This window comes from Peromyscus californicus, unplaced genomic scaffold (genome assembly GCF_007827085.1).
Source record: "Peromyscus californicus insignis strain IS unplaced genomic scaffold, ASM782708v3 Scaffold_12__1_contigs__length_115047231, whole genome shotgun sequence".
NCBI lineage: Eukaryota > Metazoa > Chordata > Mammalia > Rodentia > Cricetidae > Peromyscus > Peromyscus californicus.
The window spans coordinates 92,390,621-92,413,675 of NW_026294413.1; the positions used below are offsets into that span (position 1 = coordinate 92,390,621).

At 43.3% G+C, this 23,055-nt stretch overlaps 2 protein-coding genes and 1 long non-coding RNA gene across 7 annotated transcripts in view; 1 reads left to right on the top strand and 2 right to left on the bottom strand.

The window, feature by feature from the left end:
• Positions 1-6,823, top strand: part of Oxnad1 (oxidoreductase NAD binding domain containing 1) — a 27,635-nt gene extending 20,812 nt beyond the window's left edge. For all 5 annotated transcript variants that reach the window (XM_052733891.1, XM_052733890.1, XM_052733887.1 and 2 more), the window contains one exon: positions 5,697-6,823. In XM_052733891.1, coding sequence (XP_052589851.1) covers positions 5,697-5,851 — 155 coding nt within the window. In that variant the 3' untranslated portion in view covers positions 5,852-6,823. The remainder of the gene's footprint in view (positions 1-5,696) is intronic.
• Positions 1-22,972, bottom strand: part of LOC128107679 (uncharacterized) — a 27,847-nt gene extending 4,875 nt beyond the window's left edge. Inside the window, exon 1 of the long non-coding RNA XR_008217187.1 lies at positions 22,846-22,972. This is a non-coding gene — a long non-coding RNA (uncharacterized LOC128107679). The remainder of the gene's footprint in view (positions 1-22,845) is intronic.
• Positions 6-5,690, bottom strand: LOC128107677 (zinc finger protein 431-like). The gene has a single exon (XM_052733894.1). The coding sequence runs from the start codon at positions 4,944-4,946 to the stop codon at positions 4,494-4,496; it is 453 nt and encodes a 150-aa protein (XP_052589854.1). The 5' UTR covers positions 4,947-5,690; the 3' UTR covers positions 6-4,493.
• Positions 22,973-23,055: the final 83 nt, after the last annotated feature.

Below are 23,055 nucleotides of genomic sequence, written 5' to 3' on the forward strand. Positions count from 1 at the left end.
TGAGTCCTCTAAAGAAGTTTTGACTAGTCATGCTGTTATTGGATAGACAGGCCGATTGGTTAAGCATAGATGTTTTATAGTTAGGAGTCATCTGCTGGGAATGTCATTCCCAGGGGAATTGAGGTGGTTCATATAGAAATACTTACTTGGGTTTGCTTATTATAGATAGGTTTCGTACTGCCTGTATTAAAATTGTATTTTTCACAATTTTTAGTAGACCCTGGCATCATAACTATAGTATACAAACAAACAAATAAATTATACTCCTGCTTTGGTTGAATCAGTTCCATTTGCCATTAATAGTTTTTTAAATTACTCAGATTCTCTATTTGGAAGGATGCCTTAAAGTTTTTTTATTTACTTTTTGTTTTTTGGTTTTAGTTTTCTTGAGATAAGGTCTTACTTTGTAGCCTTGACTGACCTGGAACTCATGAAGATCCACCTGCTTCTCCCCTCCAAATGCTGAGACTAAAAGTTTGAGTCACCACACCCAGTAACGTTATTTAAAAAATTTTTTTTTGTTTGGAAATAGGATTTATTATTCAATTTCCCCTGTTTTCCATTATGCTTCAAAGAAAGTATGTTTACAATCTGAAAAGAAGACAATATTTTACTGATGTAATTTTTCACCCAATCTTATTTGAGCATCAATGAGACAGCTATGTTGGAAATATCTGTGTTGTGCAAGGCTGTAACCTCATCTTGATCACCATTTTAAGATGGACAAAAATAGACCCCACAAAGTTGTCTTCTTGTCTCCACATATCTGTCATGGCCTAAAACCCATAGTCACATTACACAAACACACAACATTTTTTTTTTTTTAATAAATCTCGTGGCATTACATTATCTGGCATCTCTAGATAATTCCCTTAGAAGGCAATACTCAAGATATTATGTGAAATGGATAACTGATAAGAACATGAAGATGCATGGAACTACAAATGATGTATACATATCCATAGTACATCAGTTATATTGTGAAACATACGGTTGATTGCCGATTATGCTACTTCATTACATTTCTTCTAGATAGATGAAAAATGTTTCTTTGAATACACACATGATGTATTTAATGTTTCTTGTATTCTCTTCTATTAAGCATTTTAACATTAACGTTCTTAATATGTGTTGACAAAACAGCAAATGTTGGGAGCACATCATACACCCTTAGACTTGTACTCAGGAGACTGACACATGAGGATCATGAGTTCAAATATATCTTTGACTAATTACTAACAACCAAGCCAGGCTGAATGACAAACAACATTTCAAGGGAATTTGTGAAAAAAAAAAAAAAAATGGAAAATAAAACCAGTAACAAAAACCCACCACCCTTTCACAGACACACTAACTTGAAAAGAATGATCACACACTGCCTAATATTTAAATACAAATGTACCTTTTAGATGATGGCCATCCCATTCTGTACATTGAAGCAGAAAAATACCTCTACTTAGTGAAAGCAAACTAGAAGATGAACAATAGCCACAGAAGGAATAAAAGGACCAAAAAATAAACTTCACTAAATGGGTTTGCCACACATAAAGCACACTTTAATATCCACCTCAAATGTTGCAAAATAGAAGCTACAATGTGAACTTCACAGTAGTCTTTAGAACCCAGCAGGGCTGCAGAAGAGGATGATTGGACCATGGGCCTGGGTACCAGATGTTTGGAAGGGTCTCCATTTGCCTGTATCTAGCAAGAGGAAGGTCTTTTGCTTTGCCCCTTGGCATTGTTATAAAAAGCCTTTTGAATAAAGTTCTGGGGCAGTGGATAAGGATTCAGGCCCTCCCAAGGCTATCCTGTGTTTCTTTTTTCTCTCCTCTCCATCCTTCTATCTAAATCTCTTATCCCTCACTCCTCAAGAGTACCCTCAGTGGGTGGTGGTGGCGCACACCTTTAATCCCAGCACTTGGGAGGCAGAGGCAGGCGGATCTTTGTGAGTTCGAGGCCAGCCTGGTCTACAGAGCGAGATCCAGGAAAGGCGCAAAGCTACACAGAGAAACCCTGTCTCGAAAAACCTAAAAAAAAAAAAAAAAAAAAAAAAAAGAGTACCCTCGGATAAAAGGTGGGGGCAGGTACCCACAGTGAACTTGGTTAATAATTTACTTATTTCAAGGCTATGATGAAAAAGAGATGAAACAAGTTTTTTTCTTGAAACTGAAGACAACTGTGATGTCTAAAGTCTTTACCATAACATTTATATGAATAGGGTTTTTCTCTTTTATGAGTTCCTCCCTATTTCCAGATATCAAGATGATATAAAAAAAAAAAGCTTTAGAATATTTACAGGGCTAGAGACATGGCCAAACCCTTAATATAAGTTTACTCCCAGGACCAAGGTCAGGCTTTTTATGACTTCTAGTAATTCCTGCTACAAAAAACTCCAAGGGTCTAACTTGTTTGGCAACCAGAATGTACATGCACATACCCACACAAAGACACACTGACATTGCATAATTAAAATTAAATCATTAAACTAATTTTCACTCATGAATGTTTTTTCTCTTGTAATTCCTGTAGCATGGGTATTGAGGCATCTAAAGGCTTACAGGGTTTCCCTCCATCATGAATTGGTTCATGTAACAGAAAGTAAGAATGTAGGCTTGAAGTCAGATAAATCAATCATTCTCAGTCTGTGATATCATGTTTGAAGATTTAGAAAATGTTGCCCTGCTGGAAGAAATGTTTCACTGGGGTTTGGCCTGAGAGTTTACATCTGCACACCATTTTCAATTTACACTTTCTCCTTCATGCTGCAGGTTAAGGATGTGAATTTTTAGCTTCCTACTTTAGCTGCCGTGTCTGACACTTGTTTCCATGCCACTTTCATGGTGATCCTGTATCACTCTGGAACCCAGGGACAAATTAAACACTTTTGTAAGCAAATATAGACATGGTGTTATATCACAGCAACAGAAAAGGCACTAATATACATGCAGGAAGTTTTACACCTGGATTCATTATCTCGTGTAATTGAGGAGAAGTATGAAATCTAAAAGAGTTACCTTATTATTTAAATTCATAGGCCTTTTGTCCATGTGAGCTTGCAGATGTAAACAAAATAAAGAGGGGTATCGTATTGCTTGAACCAGTTGTTGACACTTGTCAGATTCTTTTCTTCAGAATAAATAATCTTGTGTAATGTAAGTGAGTTGGCTAAAAATATTACCAAATTTTTAGATTCCCTTCAGCGTGAATTTTTTCAGATCCTCAAAAATCTAATGCTATATTCAAAGGCTTTAACAGACCAATTACACACTAAAAGTTATTCGTGTAGGGTTTCACTCATTGTATGTGTTCTTTCATGCCTTGAAGATGACTATGATGTGCAAAGGTTTTATCATATTGATTACATTCATAGGGTTTCTCTCCAATATGTGTTCTTTTATGCCACTGAAGAGAAATTGATGAGCATAGGCTTTACCACATTGATTACATTCATAGGATTTTACTCCTATATGTGTTCTTTTTATGTATTTGAAGATGTCCTTGTTGTGCAAAGGCTTTACCACATTGATTACATTCATAGGGTTTCTCTCCAGTATGTGTTCTTTTTTGTATTTTGAGATGACTATAATATGCAAAAGTTTTACCACATTGATTACATTCATAGGGTTTCTCTCCCATATGTATTCTTTCATGCATTTGAAGATGACCTTGTTGTACAAAGGCTTTACCACATTGATATCATTTATAGGGCTTCTCTCCAGTATGTATTCTTTATGTATTTGGAGTCTACTATGACATGTAAAGGCTTCACCATATTGAATACCTGCATAGAGTTTCTTTCCAATATTAATTCTTTCATGCCTTTGAAGTCGACTATGATATGCAAATGCTTTAACACATTCAGTATATTCAGAAGTTTGCTGTCCTGTATGGCTTCTTTCATGCCTGAAAAGATAATTGGCACATTTAAAAGCTGTAACACCTTCATTACACTGTTGAATCTTTATATCTGTATAAGTTAATTTTACAATTTGATCTAAATGTAAAGAGGAATCAGATCTTAAGGTTTTATCAAATTGCTTACACGCATGTTGTTTCCCTTCATTAAAGATTGTTTTGCATATTTGAAGATGCCTATAATGGTAAGAGCCATTATTACTTGGCTCACATTTATGACATCTTTTTTCTTTCTTTCTTTCTTTTTTAAAGATTTATTTATTTATTTTGTATACAGCATGTATGACTACAAGTCAGAAGAGGGCACCAGATCTCATTACAGATGGTTGTGAGTCACCATGTGGTTGCTGGGAATTGAACTCAGGACCTCTGGAAGAGCAGTCAGTGCTCTTCACCTCTGAGCCATCTCTCCAGCCCCGGCATCTTTTTTCTATGAGATTTTTCACATATTTGAAGAGAACTGGTAGAATTCAGACCTTTACCCCATGTATTCCATTGATAAATTTCCTATACTGTGAGTCATACTACATTTGCAAGGTGAACCAGGACAAACAGAAGTATTTACACATTACTAGTACTCATAGGGCTTTTCTGCAGTGTGTTTGTTGATGTATTCCCATTGAAGCTGGAAAACTGATTACTTGTAAACTTGAATTACATTCAGCAAATCTACTCAACATGAGTACTACATATCTTCTAATTGTTCTGAGATGGAGAGGTATATTGCTTCTTTCTATATCCCTGTGCTCATATGGCTTGTATCCAGAGTGATATATGATGTACCTTCCATATCTTTGAGAACTTTGACAATGTTCTTCAACTTTATGATCTTCCCAATTGTAGCCTATATCAATGAGGTTCATATAGGTCTCCACCATCATATCTCTGTAGAAATTCTTCTGGGAAGGATCCAGCAATGCCCACTCTTCCTGAGTGAAGTTGACATGCACATCGTTATAGGTCATTACATCCATGGTACTGCTACTGAGCTGACTCACTCTCTCCACAATGGAGCCCAAGGCACAGCACATGTGACAACTTCTGTTATTTTATTTATTATTTTTCTTTCGTTTTTCTTTATTAAGAAATTTTCTACTCCACATACTATCCACAGATCCCCCCTCCTCCCTCCTCACTCCTCCCACCCCCCCTTCTGTTATTTTAAATTAGTGTGAGTGTGTGTGGGTGTGTCTGTGTGTGTGTGTGGGTGAGTGTGGGTGGGTGGGTAGGTATTTGTCTTTGTGTTTGCAGTGATGTATGAAGGTCAGAGGACAACATTTAACATTTGGGAGTTGGTTCTCTCTTTCCTTCTGTTAGTCTCAGGGATCAAGCTCAGGGCATCAGTCTTAGTAGAAGAGTCTTTGCGTGCTGAGCCATCTTGCCATCCTGAAAGAATTTTATTTATTTTTTAAATAAAATAGCCATTTACTTTGCTGAAGGCAGTTTTCATCTCTGTAATGTAAATGAGCTTGTGGACTCTCTCTAAAGAGCAGTTAGGGACCAGCCTTCTGCTTTGCTTGCTGTAGGCCTGAGAAGCCTGGAGAGTCCAAGCTCACAGTGCTGCAGGTGAACAGTGTAGTCAGCTCACAGTGCTGCAGGTGAACAGTGTGGTTGGTCAGCTCACAGTGCTGCAGGTGAACAGTGTGGTTGGTCAGCTCAGTGATGCAGATAAACACTGTGGTCAGCTCACAGTGCTGCAGGTGAACTCTGCCACCAAGCTGTGGTAGGTCAGGATAAAAACATGCCTAACCTGAATGGAGTTTATTCTGTTTTTTTGGTAGAAGGAAGAATAACGGAGAAGGAGATAAGAGACCACATTTCAGCAGAGACTCTGTTCTACATCTGCGGCCCGCCTTCGATGACTGACTTTTTCTCTAAACAACTGGAGAACAGCCATGTTCCCAAGGAACACATTTGCTTTGAGAAGTGGTGGTAGGGAGCTGGCACAGAAGACCTGAGAGCCATTCAGGAGAGTGAGACTCTGTTTAGGGTTTGTGGGTTTGCCTCCATCTGAGCTGTCTTTTTTTTAAAGCTGTGGAACTAAGTGTCCAACCCAAGACTGAAAGAAACCAGCAGCAGATTTACACGATAAACTTGCTGTGGACTTCATTGGTCAAGCTATTTTTGACTATACTGATTGTTTTTAATACTATTTAATTATCTCATGATTGTCCATTGTTACGAAGTTTCTGACCCCCGGGAGAATACCATAGACTCAATCCAAAAATAATGAAAATACTTATTAACTGCTAGCAGGACAACAATCTGTGAGCCAAATTTGAGATTGCCGTGAAGGAGGGGTTTAAGGAAGGGTTTTTTAAAGAAGAAAACCACACGAAGACCTTCAATATCTACACAAGCAAGGAAAAACTGGTCTGTTCTTTCAAGTGGTTAAAGCGACTCAAAACAATCTTTGGATATCTGTGTGAGCAAGTTACAGAAACTTAAAAAAAAAAAAAAAAAAGCAGGTAGTCATATCAACATCTGGTTGGGGGTCACTGAGTCAGTGCTGTTTTCTGGGAACCCATCTTTCTGGAATTTTGAGTCTAGAGCAAGCAGTCATTAGGTACTAAGATGGAGGCCTAACACAAAATGGTTTCTCTGGCTGGCCTTTACACCATGAACTGATTAGTACAGATTTTTCTTTGCCATTGGGGGGAAAGTGGTCTACTTACATTAATTAAAGGAAAATGTGGGTTTTGTGTGAACTGTATACTACTTTAAATTATTGGACAGAGATTCATAAATCTTATGTTTAGTGAGTTTATAATTTTAAATACATTCTTCCCTTTAGTTTGAAAAGTCTTCATGTTTAATGTTTTGGTTTTCTTTTACTATTGATGGCCTGTAGCCACATGTGAACCCCCAGCATTGCATCAGGAAATAAAAAAATCATCAAGAAAACAGCTTTAGGTGGTTGGATATCCATTATGTTTTCCTTCTTGGCATTGACTACCCTGAGTAATTATTACTGTTAATTTTTCTGTAACAAAACCTTTCGGTGTTTTCATACAAAACCTGCCTTACTGCTGAGGAGGTGGCTTTTTGTTTGGGGCAGAGGTGTTGGTGACTGCTCGCTCCAGCAGCTGGGCTGGCTGGTTGTGGAAGTGGTCTTAGGATTGGCCGAGTGGTGTGGAACCATTTCCAAGTCTTGCTTGTCTGCTTTTTTTTTTTTTTTTTTTGGTTTTTTGAGACAGGGTTTTTCTGTGAGCTCACTCTGTAGTTCAGGATGGCCTTGAGCTCACAGAGATCTGCTTGGCACTGCCTCTCAGGTGCTGGGATTAAAGGTGTACACCTTTAATCTTTAAAGCTGTGTCTAGGCTCCAAAGCCTGTCATGGCTGTATGTGGTCAAGCTGCTTTGGGGCCCCTCCACAGTCCAGCTCAGTGCTGAAAAAATACACATATATTTCATGCAGAAATCTCTCTACACCTGTCAGTCCTTTGGTGACTTCCTGTTTTATATTTAAATCCATTCAGACTACAGTCTCTGTGGAAGCCAGGAAGAAAATCTGCATCTCCTGGAGCTTGTTTGAGAGCACAAGGTCAGAGATTAAGCTTATGACATAAACTTGAGGCAAAGCTTTCCCTGTTTCCCCAGTGCTTTGTAGAACAACTCTAGTTGTAAATAATGCAACATGGAGACGGGCAGTGGTGGCGCATGCCTTTAATCCCAGCACTCGGGAGGCAGAGCCAGGTGGATCTCTGTGAGTTCAAGGCCAGCCTGGTCTACAGAGCGAGATCCAGGAAAAGCGCAAAGCTACACAGAGAAACCCTGTCTCGAGAAACCAAAAAAAAATATATAATAATAATAATAATAATGCAACATGGAGATTCATTAGTGACCATTTCCCCCACAACCCAAAAAACAGAGTAACCAAACTATTGCAAGATGCACATTTTCTTTTCTTCTTCATAGGGTCATAACGATAATTGGACCAGTTTGGTAGGACATCCCCCAAAGGCCTGTTGCCAGGAATGGAGTTACGCCATGCACTCCACAGAGATCTGAAGTCAAACAAGTAGAACCTTCAAACCATAGGCCAACAGTCATGAACCAGAAAGAGGAGGAAACAAAACAAAACAGAAATAGAATGGAACTGCTGTTAAGCCAATTCTGAGTATCAGACGCAGGTCATCAATCAGGCTTGGTGACAAGTGCTTGTATCTGCTGAGCCAGCCAGCCAGCTTCTGCCAGCAGGCTTTATAGGGAGGGAAACAGAGGCTGTCATCAGCTGGTCAGCCCCACTTCTGAGATCTGTGATGTCTCTGCCTCTTTTTTATTTTACAGCGGGGCTGTGGGGAGAGGGTTCAAGACAGGGTTTCTCTGTGTAGCCCTGGCTGTCCTGGAACTCTATAGACCAGGCTGGCCTCGAACTCAGAGATTCTCCTGCCTCTGCCTTCCAAGTGCTGTGATTAAAGGCATGTGCCACCACCGCCTGGCATCTCTACCTCTCTTATTCTCCCCCTTGCACTTTGCCCTGGTTGTCGTATTTCTGGAAATCTGGTTCAGTCTAGTTAATGTCCCTTAGCACCAACTCTGCAGTGCCCCAGGTTCCACCTGGGCTGGAGAGGTAACACAGAGCTGTCCTGGCCTGTGCATGCTATATTTTGAATAATAGGGGGTGTGGGGATTCTAGGGTCACTATAGTATTGAAGATGAAAATGTCCTTATCCAGCTGGGCGGTGGTGGTTCATGCCTTTAATCTCAGCACTCGGGAGGCAGAGCCAGGCAGATCTCTGTGAGTTCGAGGCCAGCCTGGTCTACAGAGCGAGCTCCAGCACAGGCACCAAAACTACACAGAAAAACCCTGTCTTTAGAAAACCAAAAAAAGGAAAAGAAAAAGAAAAGAAAGAAGGAAGGAAGAAAAGAAAGAAAGAGAGAGAGGAAGAGAAAGAAAGAAAAAGAAAGGAAGAAAGAGAGAAAGGAAGGAAATGTCCTTCTCTACCCCCTCACGCCTATCCCTTATCAGTTTACAAGAAGAGATGGTGGGATAGGGAGAAATCAGCTTGACCAGTACTGTAATTTGGATCTATTTCCTCAGTCTAATAACATGCCCAGTTTCAATTAGTACAGAGGATCCAATCCAGAGCTATATGCATGGCAGACAAGAACTCAACTAAATGAGTTACATCCCAGCCCCAAAGCCGCTGGCTGCAGATTTCCTTACGTATTCATCAGCTCTGGACAGGGGCTCTTCATCACCTGGCAACTGGGAACAGTGCTAGAATAAAGCTGGGAGAGCAGACGGTTCACAGAGTGGGATTGCTGGACGATAAGGTACTTCAAGTTTCCACTGTTCTCGGGAACTACACACTGCTTCCATACAGGAGATCACTATTGCACAATGAGAAGGAAGGCTCGCTTGAGGAAGCAGAAAAAAGACTAAACATTTCGAGAATGTTGGGTAGTCTGAGAGATTTGAACATGTGGCTTGTCAAAAGAAACCTAGGCTGGAGGGTGCAACCCATCCATACTGTGGAAGATGGCTCATGCACTTGTGCGTTCCCACACTGGACCCTAAGGCCACTACCTCCTGTGTCTCAGCTCCCTAGTCAGCCAGGCTGACCTATTGGGCTAACCTTATGCCTTCCCAAACACAGCCTCAGCACTGGCTGTTATGAGTCGTATTCCCGAGCCCTCATTTCTTTGTCCATGAACCAGAAAAGATCATGGAGGGTACCTAGCGTCTTCCAGTGCAGGATGAAGGCTTCCAAGGAAAGTTCTTTCCCTCTCTGCTCACCACACCAAGGGCAACATCTTGTCAAGGGTGAGGGAAGGTGAACACACTGGGAACAGTGCTACAGTAAAGCTGGGAGAGCAGACGGTTCACAGAGTGGGATTGCTGGATGATAAGGTACTTCGTTTTCACTGTTCTCGGGAACTACACACTGCTTCCATACAGGAGATCACTATTGCACAATGAGAAGGAAGGCTCGCTTGAGGAAGCAGAAAAAAGACTAAACATTTCGAGAATGTTGGGTAGTCTGAGAGATTTGAACATGTGGCTTGTCAAAAGATGGCTTAATAGATGGAAAAATTCAAATCGATAGAAATCAACTGCCTGCTCAGCCCTCTGTAAATACTCACTGTGTTCCTGGAACAATATCTTTCCAGGAATGTCTACATGTGGCCGTTCTCACCTGTGTAAATAAGGAGTCAGCACTCACTCTTGCTGAGGATTTACTGGAGGTGCCTGCCTATCAGTGGAAATAGAACTTGGTTTCGAGTCTTCAGTATGGTGCTTGCTATTTAATGTGAAGAGTAAAATGAAGGCTAGGGGCTGGGAAAATCGAATGATTCTACTACTAACTAGTCCTGAGAACTAGATTGCTATCCCCCCCCCCCCCCGCCCCCACAAACCTGGCCATTCATGAGGCTTCAGATGTGTCTAAACCTTGGGCCTGATGGAGTCATTTGTAAAACTTGGGTGGTTTCAGAGCTTTGCTTAATGCACCATTTTGCAGACAAGGAAACCACACCTGTGAGGGGCAGGAGCTGCCACTGAGTTCTTACCACAAGTCTGGGCAACTGAGACAGGGATCCAGGAATGCCTTTATCTAGACCAGGCATTTCTAAGCTGGGTTGTTTAATAAAATCAACAACTTGAAAAATGCTGGCGCTAGCTCCTGCTGCAGGGGCTGACTTAAGTGCTCTGCAGTAAGGAGGGAGTTCTGAAAGTTCAGGTACATTTAATGCCCTGAGAACCGTTTCCCTACCTCTTTGTGCTGTATCATGTAAGATTCAGAAAGACTTGTGCACCAACCAGCTGCTGGGAGGCTGACTCGGGAGGATTACAAGTTTATAGAGTAATTTCAAAGTCATCTTGGGCAATTCAGTGGCATTTGGTCTTATAATAGAAAAGTACACAGTGAGGCAGGGTGGAGCTCAGTGATGGGCACTGCCTGGCATGCACAAGGCCTTGTTTCAATCAAAGTACTGAAGAAAAAACTGTGTGTTGGGAGCAGTGTGGTGGTACATACCTTTAACCTCATTACGCTAGGAAGCTGAGGCAGGTGAATGATGAATTAGTACCCAGCCTCTTTTTTTTTTTTGAGACAGGGTTTCTCTGTATAGCTTTGCGCCTTTCCTGGAACTCATTTGGTAGCCCAGGCAGGCCTCGAACTCACGGAGATCCACCTGCCTCTGCCTCCCGAGTGCTGGGATTAAAGGCGTGAACCACCACCGCCGAGCTGAAAATGGTTCTTTTCTTAAAGTGTCTGTTCTATGAGGCAGAATCAGGAATGAATGGGGCTCCCCACAGAAGGACAAGAGGAAGGAAGTAGAAGCTGGGGAGGAGAGCCACATGAGGGTGGAGAGGGCCTCAGGAGGGGACCCTCGCCTCACCTCAGGACAAATGTATGCTATGAAACCCTCCTCAGACAGAGCTGGAGGGGCAGAACAGTGGTGGGTGGTGTCCTCCCGATCTGTACTCAGACCCTCTTCCTAGTGTGAGACCAAAATGAGCCATCTTAGAAATAAGACCAAAATGCTTTCACCCTAAAATTAAGGCCTAAGATTTCTCCTTTTAGGAATAGACCATTAGTTACTGAAACCAGTCAATTTAGATTCCAGAAACCAGGAAGTGTAAAAGTACAGAGTCACAAGGTAGTCATAATGCCTGCTGGACTATGGAATGTCCTCTCCCTGGTTTCCAGGGTAACTGACCACAGAAATGCCCCCACCTGAGGGCAGCCAATGAGAAATGGTGGCGGGCAACCACTCCCTTAGAAGTAATTTCTAGAAGTCCCTAGAAGCGAGCCAATCAGAATTGTACCCGCACTAGCACCCCTAAATGATGTAACCTTGTGATTTTTCCCTTTAAAAACTGAGCTTGCAGACAGGCGGGCACTTCCTCCAGCCTCCACTGCATTGGATATATTGGATGAAGTCCCTGCCTAGGCTTGTATTGCTTTTGGATATCCCAGAATTAAACCTTGCTTTTGCATTCCGGCATGCTCGTCTTTGGTGGTCTCTCTGGGGGTCATGATCTGGGCACAACACCAGCCTCCTTCCATGAGGCCTGGGAGTGAACTCAGGTCCCTGCAGAGCTAGCAGTACCCTTCCCTGAGTGAGATTCTGAAGACCCTGACCCTTGGTTATAGAGAGCAGGGCCTCCCTTTCCAGGAGCAGATACTTAACAAAGGGGACACAATTCAGGGATCTCTGCCAGTCTACTTCACCCAAGCTGGCCACAGAGGCACTCCACCTAGAAGCCCCAACAAGAGCTAGTTTCCTTTGCTGTTCTGTGTCTCATGCTTCAGGGGTACATGCTACTGTCTGCAGCAAGGGAGGCAGGGCAGAATAGAATGCAGAGGAGAGAGGTGACTTTGAGGCCTCCCTACTCAGGGGTGGTCCTCAGACTAGGATCTCAGCATCACCTGGGAGCCTTGATCATAAGCCTGAAGACCCACTGAATCTTCAAGCATGTTCTTCATCATGCTCTCCCTGAGTACATGTGCTCATGAAAGCAGCAATGAACAGCCAGCATGGATCCTTTCCTGTGGGGCTCACATGCGAGAGAAGAAGACACAGCAGTCCTGTCTGCTGTCAGTGAACCTAATACTGTGACTATGTTATTAATTCCACAGGAAATTTGAAGTCCACACGCTGCCATAGCAGAAGCAGAGACAAAGACAAAGAGGGTGGGGGAGGGGGAGAAGGAGAGGAGGAGAGGGGAAGCACCACGTGAACCCGACGAGGTCCATCCACCAGCGTCTCAGGCTTGTGTGTCTTCATGGAGCTGCAGGAATCTCAAGTCCTGCACCACTGACAAGGCTTGGGATGCAGCTCTGGCTCCTTGATTCCTTTCTATAACTCAGTAAAACATGACTAAACGGGGCTGGAGAGATGGCTCAGGGGTTAAGAGCACTGGCTGCTCTTCTAGAGGTCCCAAGTTCAATTCCCAGCACCCACATGGTGGCTCACAACCATCTGTAATGGGATCTGATTCCTTCTAAAAAAAAAACAAAAAAAAAAAAAAATGACTAAACGCCGTGAGCACCTTAGCATGGAAAAGTAGTCCTTCCATCTAAGGTGCAGAAATCCTATCAACAGGCTGGTTTGGATGTGAACTAAAGAGTGAAAATAAAACAAACAAGAATGACTGCATTATGATGGTTAGTATGTGTTAAACATTTTGAGCAGTATTTTTTGGTGATGGTTTTGTTTTTGTTTTTCTTTTCTGTTTCATTTCCTTCTTTTCTTTTGGAAAGATGCATGCATTTCTTTATGGTTTTCAGTTGGATGGATTTCACTGTAGAAGAAAAGAGGAAGAGCCCAAAGAGAAAGGTGTCACAGTTGTTATGCCCAGATTGTGACCCCCAAAGATTCCACCACAGACCTTAGATACAGAATGCAAAAGCAAGGTTTATTTCTGTCTACAAGCCGCGGGCAGGGAAGCTCGATCCAAAGCACTCACGTGTAGTAACCGTGAGGCCAGGAGGAACTTGCTTTTTCTTTGTGTGGCTAGCTTTTTAAAGGCAAAAACCACAAGCCCTTCAGGGGGGTTGGGGGAGTTTTGCACGGGTGCAACTCGGATTGGTTTATTTTTATCTCTGTTCTCTTTTAATTGGGTGAGGGTATGTAACCTTTGAATTTACTGGTTGGTGGTTACAATTTATTACTTTGGGGGCTGTCCAGCACAAGTCCCAGGCTTTGTCCTTGAGCCACCATGGGGGCTGGCTGGCCAAGCACGTACTGCACATAACTCTAAGTTGGTGAGAGGCCCCAGAGAGTAAACATCTGACTGAACTTTGAGCAGTCAGAGTACGTGCAGAAAGGGAGCTACTGCAAGGACTATGTCTTTTGTTCATGGCCCTCCTAGAAACTGCTTGCTCAAGTCTCAGGAAACTGAAATTGAGGCCCGATCTCTGAGAGAAGACTGAGCAGCCTGTTATGGCATCTGCTTGGTCCTTTCACAGTCACAAGTCACAAAATGCCTTCTTAGCCGGGTGTGGTGACTCAAGCCTGTTATCCCAGCACTTAGACGGCTGAGGCAAGATGATTGCCCTGAGTTCAAAGCTAGCCTGGGCTACACAGTGAGTTCCAGGTCACATCATGTGTCACAGTAATCACAGACCCAGACTTTGTGTGACTGCAGAGCTGCACTTCACAATGCTGAGTGAGTCCCTCATCACTGCTTTTCTCTTCCTACTTTGTCAGTGTAGGGCCCTGGTCTCCTCCCATATTGAGTAAAGCCATTGCCTGCTTGCCGACCTTGACCAGATATCCTCCCTATTCTAATTCCCTGCCGGTACCCACCTTCCTGAATGCTTAAGGGAAGTTCCTTGTAGCCTGCATATTGGGCTTTAACAGCTTAGATGCAAGAATGTAGAACATTCAGTAGCGAACTTCTGCTCTCTGGGGTTCTCCTGTATTTAAGGTTTCCTCCCTCTTTCAATGAACGGCATTCGGCATTCTGCTGAGGCGAGTGACCCGCTGTCTTTTGTCTCTGTTTTTCGATCCACAGCCCCTCGCTCGGACATGGTGAACAGGTGGTGGTAGCGCGGGCATTATCGCTACATGTCAGTTCATCAGTGTCTGTTTTGTTGTTGTTGTTTGTTGTTATTGTGAGTCACTGTGTTCTCAGTCAGCTGTTTGCTTGGCTGTTGTCGGTTTTCCATGTTCACACTGCAGTGGGCTGAGCTGCCTTTTCAGGGGTCTGTCTTCACCTCTGTGCTGTTCTCAGGGTCTTGTTAGAAGGGAAATGTGAGTGGTCTGAAGTTACACTTTCCAGTTGCTCCATAGACACTGTTCCCATGGGAACGCCCCTGTGCCCATTACTTCCCCTATGGGCCTGTTTCCCTCTGCAGATTTTCAAGGGTGTGGCCATTCTCATCTTTCTTCTATCTACATTCACATTTCTTTTGCTTTGGGTAAGTTGAATTTCCTGGGTGTTTACTGATCCTGTCTTCATGTGTGTGATGTTTTCTTATTGCCATGTCTTCATGTGTGTGTGTGTGTGTGTGTGTGTGTGTGTGTGTGTGGTGTCCCTTTATTGCCATGTCTTCACGTGTCCCTTTATTGCTCTGGCTATTTTTCTAAGACTTCCTATTTTCCATTGTTATAGAGAAATTCTTCCTATGTTGTTTTCTAAGTTGATACCTTCTAGGCTTCACTTGTTATTTACGTAGCCTTTATCAAGGCTCTTGTGCTTGGACGGTGGTGGTCCAGATCCTCTTCCGACCCACAGGCAGTGCCTGCACCTGCAGGTCCTCTTGTGCCTGTCTTGGTTTCACTGTGATGTGTCCCTATGTTCCAGTCACATCTCCAGCTAACCCAGTCCCAGTATAGGCCTCCAGCTGTTTTGCTTGTCTATGTTCTTGTACGTGTTTTATTCTCTTCATAAACCTTTCCTTCTCGTTCTCACTTCTACCTGTTTAATTCTAAGTATTCTGTAAAACACCTTTTAAAAATCACTTTATCTGGGCTGAAGAGATGGCTCAGTGGTTAAAAGTATTGTCTGCTTTTCCAGAGGACCCAGGTTCCATTCCCATGTGGCTGTTCACAACTGTCTGTAACTTGTGTTTCAGGGGATACAATGACCTCTTGTAGCCTCTGTGGGAACTGCACATATGTGGTGCACATACTTACATGTAGGCAAAACACTCATACACATCAAATAATCTCTTGTAAAAAGCCATCTTGTCTGCAAGGGTTTCTCACACTCACTCTTCAATAACCAGCACACTGCCTTTATTTCTCTGTGACCTGTGACTCAGCTTTCTATAGCTCCCGTTGCTAACATGCATGTGTCTTATCCCAACCTGGGCCACCTGAAGGTGGAAGCATCACTCTCCACACTTGTTCCCAGAACCCATCAGGGACCTTTGTCCCAGGCACTCAGCTGGGGATTGCCTTCAAGAATCATTCATTTTCCAGCCCTGCCTTTTCACTGTAGAAAGCTCTGCTGGGCAGCCTTGTGATCCTTGCCGTCTGGGTGACGTCATGCAATGCATACTGCCGTGTAACTTACAATAGACTTATATTTTTGGTTGTGAGCCTAGCCTTTAACGGCTGAGCCATCTCTCCAGCCCACAATAGACTTCTTAAAGATGGTAAAAGTTTTGGGTTTTTTGTTTGTTTGTTTGATTGATTGGTTTGTTTTTTGTTGTTCTGGTTTTTGTTTTGTTTCATTTGGGTTTTTTTAAAATGTTTTTTATATCATTATACCCTGGTAATTATGACCTGCTGGCAAATGGAAGTCTTTGAATATATGCACACAGAAACAATAAAATGAAGGATTTCAATTTGCCTCACCTGTAGAAAGGTTGTTAACAATTCTAGCTGGACAAAATTGCCTAGAGCATTGGTTCTCAACCTTCCTAATGCTGGGACGCCTTAATACAGTTCCTCATGTTGTGGTGATCCCCAACCAAAAAATTACTACGTTGCTACTTCATAACTGTAATTTTGCTACTGTAATGAATCATAATGTAAATATCTGATATGCAGGATATCTGATATTGGACCCCCAGGGGGTTTCGACACATAGGATGAGAACCACTGGCCTAGAGAGCTTTGAGACTTAGCAAAGTCAAGATCCATCCAAGACCAGATCAGTAGGAATCTCTTGGGACTCAGTTGCCCATGGAGAGCTCTTTGACTCTCACATGTAGCCAGGGCAAAAAGCAGCATTCAAACTTGAATGTGTATGCCCATCCCGGAGATCTTGTTAAAATATAGATTTTAGGTGCTTGAGGGTGCAGCACTGGGATCACACACTACCGACAAGCACTTTATCACTGAGGCACACTCCCCAGCCCAGGACACATTCTGATTCAGGGGAGCTGATAGCATATGTGAAAGTCTGTGTTCAAGGTTGTTGCTGTTGTCTTTTAAGCACTGGGACCACCAAAGAGCTAAAGCAGCAGTTCTTGCCCTGATTGAACAATTACATCACTTGAGGAGTCTAGAGTAATAAGCCAGTGGGATGGGATACAGCTCAGCTGGCAGAGTGATTGTGTAGCAGGCGTGAGGTCCTGGGTTCAGTAACCAGCACAGCATACATTGAGGACAGTGGCACATGCTATCAACCCCAGCTTGTGAGGCAGAGAAGCAGGAAGATTGGGAGTTAAAGGGCAAACTGAGCTACATATGGAGTTTAAGGCCGGCCTGGGATGCAATGGACTCTGTCTCCAAAATATGAAAAAGAAATAAAATGAAGTAAATCAAATATTAAGGTAGTATGGATTTGACACCCAAAGGTTGTGATTCCATCATTCTGGGTTGAGGCTGAAACATAGAGATGTTTGTTTGTTTATTTTGTGCATTACAGATATGTGTTCTGTCTCTGAGCTAAACCCCAGTCTGTAGGTGTTTTTTAATTACCCACAATGCTTCATGTGTGCACCTGGCATTGAGAACCACTGATACAAGGCAAAGCCAATAAAGAAGTGAGGAACTGATTCAGGGTAAGCAGCAGGAACAAGCTGGTCCCCTATCCACAGCTACTGCTACTAGATTAAAAAGGAAGGCTGGTCTCAACTATCTGCTTTGAAATACAATCTAGAAGGATTGAAGTTTGCTTTATAAACATCATGGACTGCAGCATGCTAGAATTTAGCCATGGTAAGTGACAAAGCACTGTCTCTGACATCTTTACAGTCACCCATCATCATGTGCCAGTGGCTGGCTCAGTGTCCCTTCAAGCTTTGTTCCTGTTGTGTGACCTGTGGTTTGCATCATTTTAGGATGCCTGGATCTTGATTTAAGCTTCCATCCCATGGGCTCATCCTGGGTGAGGGACTGTTATAAGTGTTTCTGTGGAAAAGCTGCGATTAACTGTTGAATGGAGTAAGTCTCAACCACTGATTCTGGAGGGTCCCAAATAACCACTCTTCAGAGTCTCTGCCTTGTTTTGTCTTATGTTTGGTCAAAGTCTCCTTAAGTTATCCTGCTGTCAAACTCCAGGGCTCAAGAGATCCTGCTACCTCAGTCTCCTGTGTAAGCTGAGTGTGATGTGAGCACTGTGTGAGAAGCATAGACAGACATGTTGGCGTCTATCCACAAGGTCAGAATTTATTGAATAACAGCAAATTCATAAGCTACATCGATTTCTTTTCAACAGAAAATTACATTTGTGTGTGTGTGTGTGTGTGTGTGTGTGTGTGTGTGTGTGTGTGTGTGTGTTTGGTTTAGGGGCTACAAGCAGTCCCAATTTCCCATGATACCTAGTCAATGGCAAACAGATTTTTCTTTATAACAACTTTAACTACTACCATTAACTCTCAGATCATGCTTTACACATCACACAGTAAGTGTATGTATGTACGTTACAAAATGGCTATAGAAAGCTGACAGAGCACAGCAGAGTTGGAAGGGCTGAAAAGGGGCTGGAGGCAGGCAGATATGATAAATATGATAGAGATGCAAAGAGAATCTGTTGGAGGTGCACCTAGAGGGGACCTCAGGGTCGAGTTGAGCTGCCCAGTGAGGAGGTGGACTACTGAAGCCACACAGGCTAACTAATGAGTCCAGAAGGACCAACAGGTGGACGAGCTGTCAGCTGCTTGGCAGCAGGAACTGAGACAAACTGAAGCCCAGGGAGAGTCTGGAGTTCTCCTCTTTCAGCCCTCCCCCTTTAACAACACATTAGTGTAAACATGTGTCTGTGATTCAGTGGGAGTGGTGCTTGAGGAGGTCAGAGGACAACTTTCTGGAGTCAGTTCTCCCCACATTTATGTGGGCCCCTGCCTGGGACACAATTCTTTTTGAATTCTAAGTTGTTCAGCAGTGAGTCTTGTGGGTGGTGCTGGGTGGATGGTGCTGTTTACATGCAGGACAAGTGCAAAGTCATCCTGCCTCCTCCTCTGAACACAAACTAAATGAAATGCAGCTTATAAAATGGATTCCTCCACAGCAAGGCATGGCCTGAAAGCTACTGTGTTTCATAATATGGAGTAATTTAGAGCAGGGCAGACTAGATCTCAACACTGGAACTACAGGCAGTGCCACTGTGCCAACGGTTTTGTTGTTGTTTGTTTTTGTTTTGAGAAAGGGTCTTGAGTAGCCCTGGCTGGCCTCAAACTTACTCTGGGCCATGAAGGTTTTGGTTGAGTGCCCAGTGCCCTGGTCAACTGTGAGAAGACATCCTGCCATCTTCTCCCTGCATGGTCCACTGAGGGCTGCAAATTCAGATGTCCTGTGGACCAGAAAATTGAGATCAATGAATAGTTTCAATAACGAGGGGAAGAAGACTGAAATGTCTTTTTCCTTTAGGATAAAATTCCGGGTCTTCTTAATACTGACACATTGTTACAGAACGCTCCGAAATGGCCTCTTTTATATACTCAGGGCAGGACAGCTTGTTGTGTTCTTGGTTTTTAAAAAAGATTTATTTTAGCTGGGTGGTGGTGGCACATGACTTTAATCCCAGCACTCAGGAGGCAGAGATAGGTAGATCTCTGAGTTCAAGGCCAGCTGGGTCTACAAAGCCAGTTCCATGATAGCCAAGGCAGTTACACAGAGAAATCCTGTCTCAAACAAATAAACAAAGAAAACAACAAAAGAAAAAATTATTTATTTGTGTGTGTGTGTGTGTGTGTGTGTGTGTCTGTGTGTCTGTGTGTCTGTGTGTCTGTATATATATGCAATCACCCACGAAGGCCAGAAGATGTTGACTCCCCTGGAACTGGAGTTATAGGCATTTGTGGGTCACCAGCCATGGGTGCTAAGAACTGAACTCCCATCATCTGAAGAGCAGCAGGTGCTTTTAACCACTGAACACATTTCTCCAGCCTTTAGCTTTGTTTTCTGAGACAAGGGCTCCCTAACCTACACTGGCCTCAAACTCACTGTGTAGCTGAGGCTGGTTGTGAACTTCTGATCTTCCTGCCTCTACCTCCAAGTGCTGTGTGCCACCTTGTCTGGCTCTGGCAGGTCAATTTAAATCTCAAGCCTTTAGATGGGCATTGAGGGCAATGATTCCTAAAAGTGGGTGTTCCTCAGATTTTCCCAGGAAGGTTTGTTCCGTGGCTTCTTCCTGGGTCCCACAACCCTGGCCAGGGGTGGCTCTCTGCTCTGTTGGTGGGATGAGCTCCTCTTCTAACCAGACACCACACAGGGCTGGGACCACCCTTCCCTTTCCATGGACCACTCCCTGAACAGGGAGGATGAGAAGGGCAAGGCTAGTAAAAGCTTTGCTGTTTCAGAGTCACTCAGACCTGCTCCTGAGCCTGTCAGAACATCCCAGTGTCCTTCAGTAGAATGTAGGACCCATGTTAGGAATGGTCTCTGTGACTCAATGGCACAGGCAGGTACAGATGCCTGGAGACTACACTTTGGGCCTTCCAGCCCAAGGAAACCCTTAAGTTGGTGAGGGGAGCCCCAGGCAATTGGAGTGTGTGTGGTCTGCTTCTTGCACAGAGCATGTCTGAGCAGCAGGGCTGGGTGAATAAGTGTCTTTTCCCCTTCTAACAGGTCTTGTCTTGTCTCATTGACAGACTCTCTATACCAGTGAACTATGACCAAGAGAAGGGTCAGACAATATACCATCCAGAGAACTGCACCTATAGTGTGGTGGAAAAGGAGAACCCAGGAAAGTCCTGTGCTGTTGAATACTTGATAGTATCGTAAATGTGCTTCTAGTGGGCCCCGAAGTTGAGCAACATTTGAATATTTGTATGATTTAAATTTACCAGTTATAGGGCTGGGTGATGGTGGCCTATAATCCCAGCACTGAGAGGCAGAGGCAGGCGGATCTCATGCCAGCCTGGTCTCTAGAGGGAGACACAGAGAGACACTGTCTTGAAATACACAAATAAATAAATAAATTTGCCAATTATGTTTGTATTAACTTGATGCATGTTATAAAGCAAACAAACACTTAAAGGAGACAAAAAGAAAAGCAAGCATGTTAAAAAAAATCAACCTAACAACATCAGTTACTAATTACAGTATTTTCCCTGTGCTCAAATGAGTTTCATGCATGTGTGCTTTCCTCTGGGGCCGGTGTCCATTTCCACCACTTCTCCTATGTCAGGATCTTCTGATGTGTTCTGTTTCCAGTTTCTAATGAAACAAACCATGTGTGTTCACAACGAAACTGGTCTTCTTCTCTGCCCTTGGTACTCACGTTTATCCTTCCTTCCACTTACTCAGGCATGTCCTCTCTGCCATGTCCCCATATCCCTCTGTACTGCGAGAAGGTTAGAACAGGCTGGAGACAGCCTGAGAAGGTGGCCTCCAGACCTCATGCTGTCTGACAGGGAGTCAGATGCCAGACTTCTGTGGGTGGTGGAGACCAGCTCTAGGATTAGTTATGTGTGGCACACAGCCCACCTAAAATAGACTGACTTGAAAGTGTCACGACATTGATTCTGACATTTTTTCTCAACCCTTTGTAAAAAATTGTAGCATTTTTCCCCTAAGTTAAAACGCATCACTCACCATTTCTAAGTGTTCGTTAACTCAGTGTAGAAGTAGCTGAGAGTTCTACATCCAGATCCACGGGCAGCAGGAAAAAAGAGTAAGCCACTGCGTCTGGCTTGGGCTTCTGAAGCCTCCAAGTCCTCCCCCAATGACACACCTCCTCCAACAAAGCCCACCTACCCCAACAAGGACACACTCCTGTAGATGTAACCAACCTTCTTATCAAATAAGAAACACAGAACCAATGCAAAGAAGAAAGCCAAGAGGTCAGAGCTAAGAGCTAAAACCTTACCCTTCCTCCTGTGGTGGTCCTACCTCTCCGAACCAGAGCTACCCCTGTGTTAAAGTCTTTATATAGAGTTCCTGTTCTGCCTTCTCATTGGTTGTAAACCCAACCACATGACCGCCTCATCACTGCCTGTCAGTATAGACCTCCAGGTTTTCTATGATTGGTATTGAGATTAAAGGCATGTGTATCCAATACTGGCTGTATCCCTGAACACACAGAGACTTACCTAGCTCTGCCTACCAAGTGCTGGGATTACAAGCGTATGCCACCACTGCCCTGCTTTCCTATGGCTTGCTAATAGCTCTGACCCCTGGGCAACTTTATTAACATGCAAATAACATTTTAATATAAATAAAATATCACCATACACTCCTCCTAATCCTCCTAGGTAGTACCACTCTCTGATCCCTAAGCACTCAAATGTATGAACCTATGAGGGATACTCTTATTCAAACCACCACAAGCCCCAAAGGAAAAGATTTTACCTGAATGACTGTTTTGTCTGCACATATACATGTGTAGCATGTGCATGCCTGGTGCCCTTTGAGGTCAGAAGGCATTGGAACCTGGAACAGGAGTTATGGATGGTTGTGAGCCACCATATAGGTGCTGGGAACCAAAACTGGGCCCTCTGCAAGAGCAGTAAGTGCTTTTAACCTCTGAGACGTCTCTCCAGCCACCTACCATAAGGAAACGTATTAAACTCTAACTCTCCACTGACTTTGTCTCCAGCCTCTAGGCATCCTTTTTTTTTTTCTTTTCTGTCCTTAAGAATTTGACTGTCCTATTAGCAAGGGTAGAGTTGGGTAGGAGAAATAGTAGCTAGTATTCCACAGCACAGCAGAACAACTCTACTGATAATAATCATCTGATACCTCAGTCTCCCACATCTCTCAGACTCCCAGTAGTGGAGGCTGGCTTTGAACTTCCATCCTCACGCTTCTTCTCCCAAGTGCTGGGATTGCACCGGGGTGCTACCACACCCAGATTAACTATTTCAAAGATAGCTGATAGCATTTTCTATATTATCAATAAAAAGAAATGAGAAATATAGTAATTACCCACATCTGACACACACACTTTGTTTACATGCAGTGAAAGTTAACACTGTACTTCATAGACATGTACAATTACTATGTGTCAACTCAAAATGTTTTTTTAAAGAATTTGCCTTGATTTCCATGAGAAAGGAGTCATGCGATACATGGTCTTTCTGTGTCTTCTAACATGTATTCTTACATATGAATGTTACAGCGAAATAAAATCTACCTTGTGCGAGCATTTTGTGCAAGAGGCTCACTTGGCATATTTCTCCATCCAGCATTGCACATCTTCCAAATACTTAATTTACTTACAGATCGACATGAAAAGGACCCAGATTTGGGACAGGGAAAATTACCACTCTCCACTAGGCTTAAAGAGGCTTTGCGCAGGCGCGGAAGGAAATCTCGCGAAACTGTCAGAACACTAACTAGAGGC

Excerpts from the sequence above, each read along its gene's own strand:
- LOC128107677 (XM_052733894.1), bottom strand. The coding sequence starts at position 4,946 with ATGTGCTGTGCCTTGGGCTCCATTGTGGAGAGAGTGAGTCAGCTCAGT.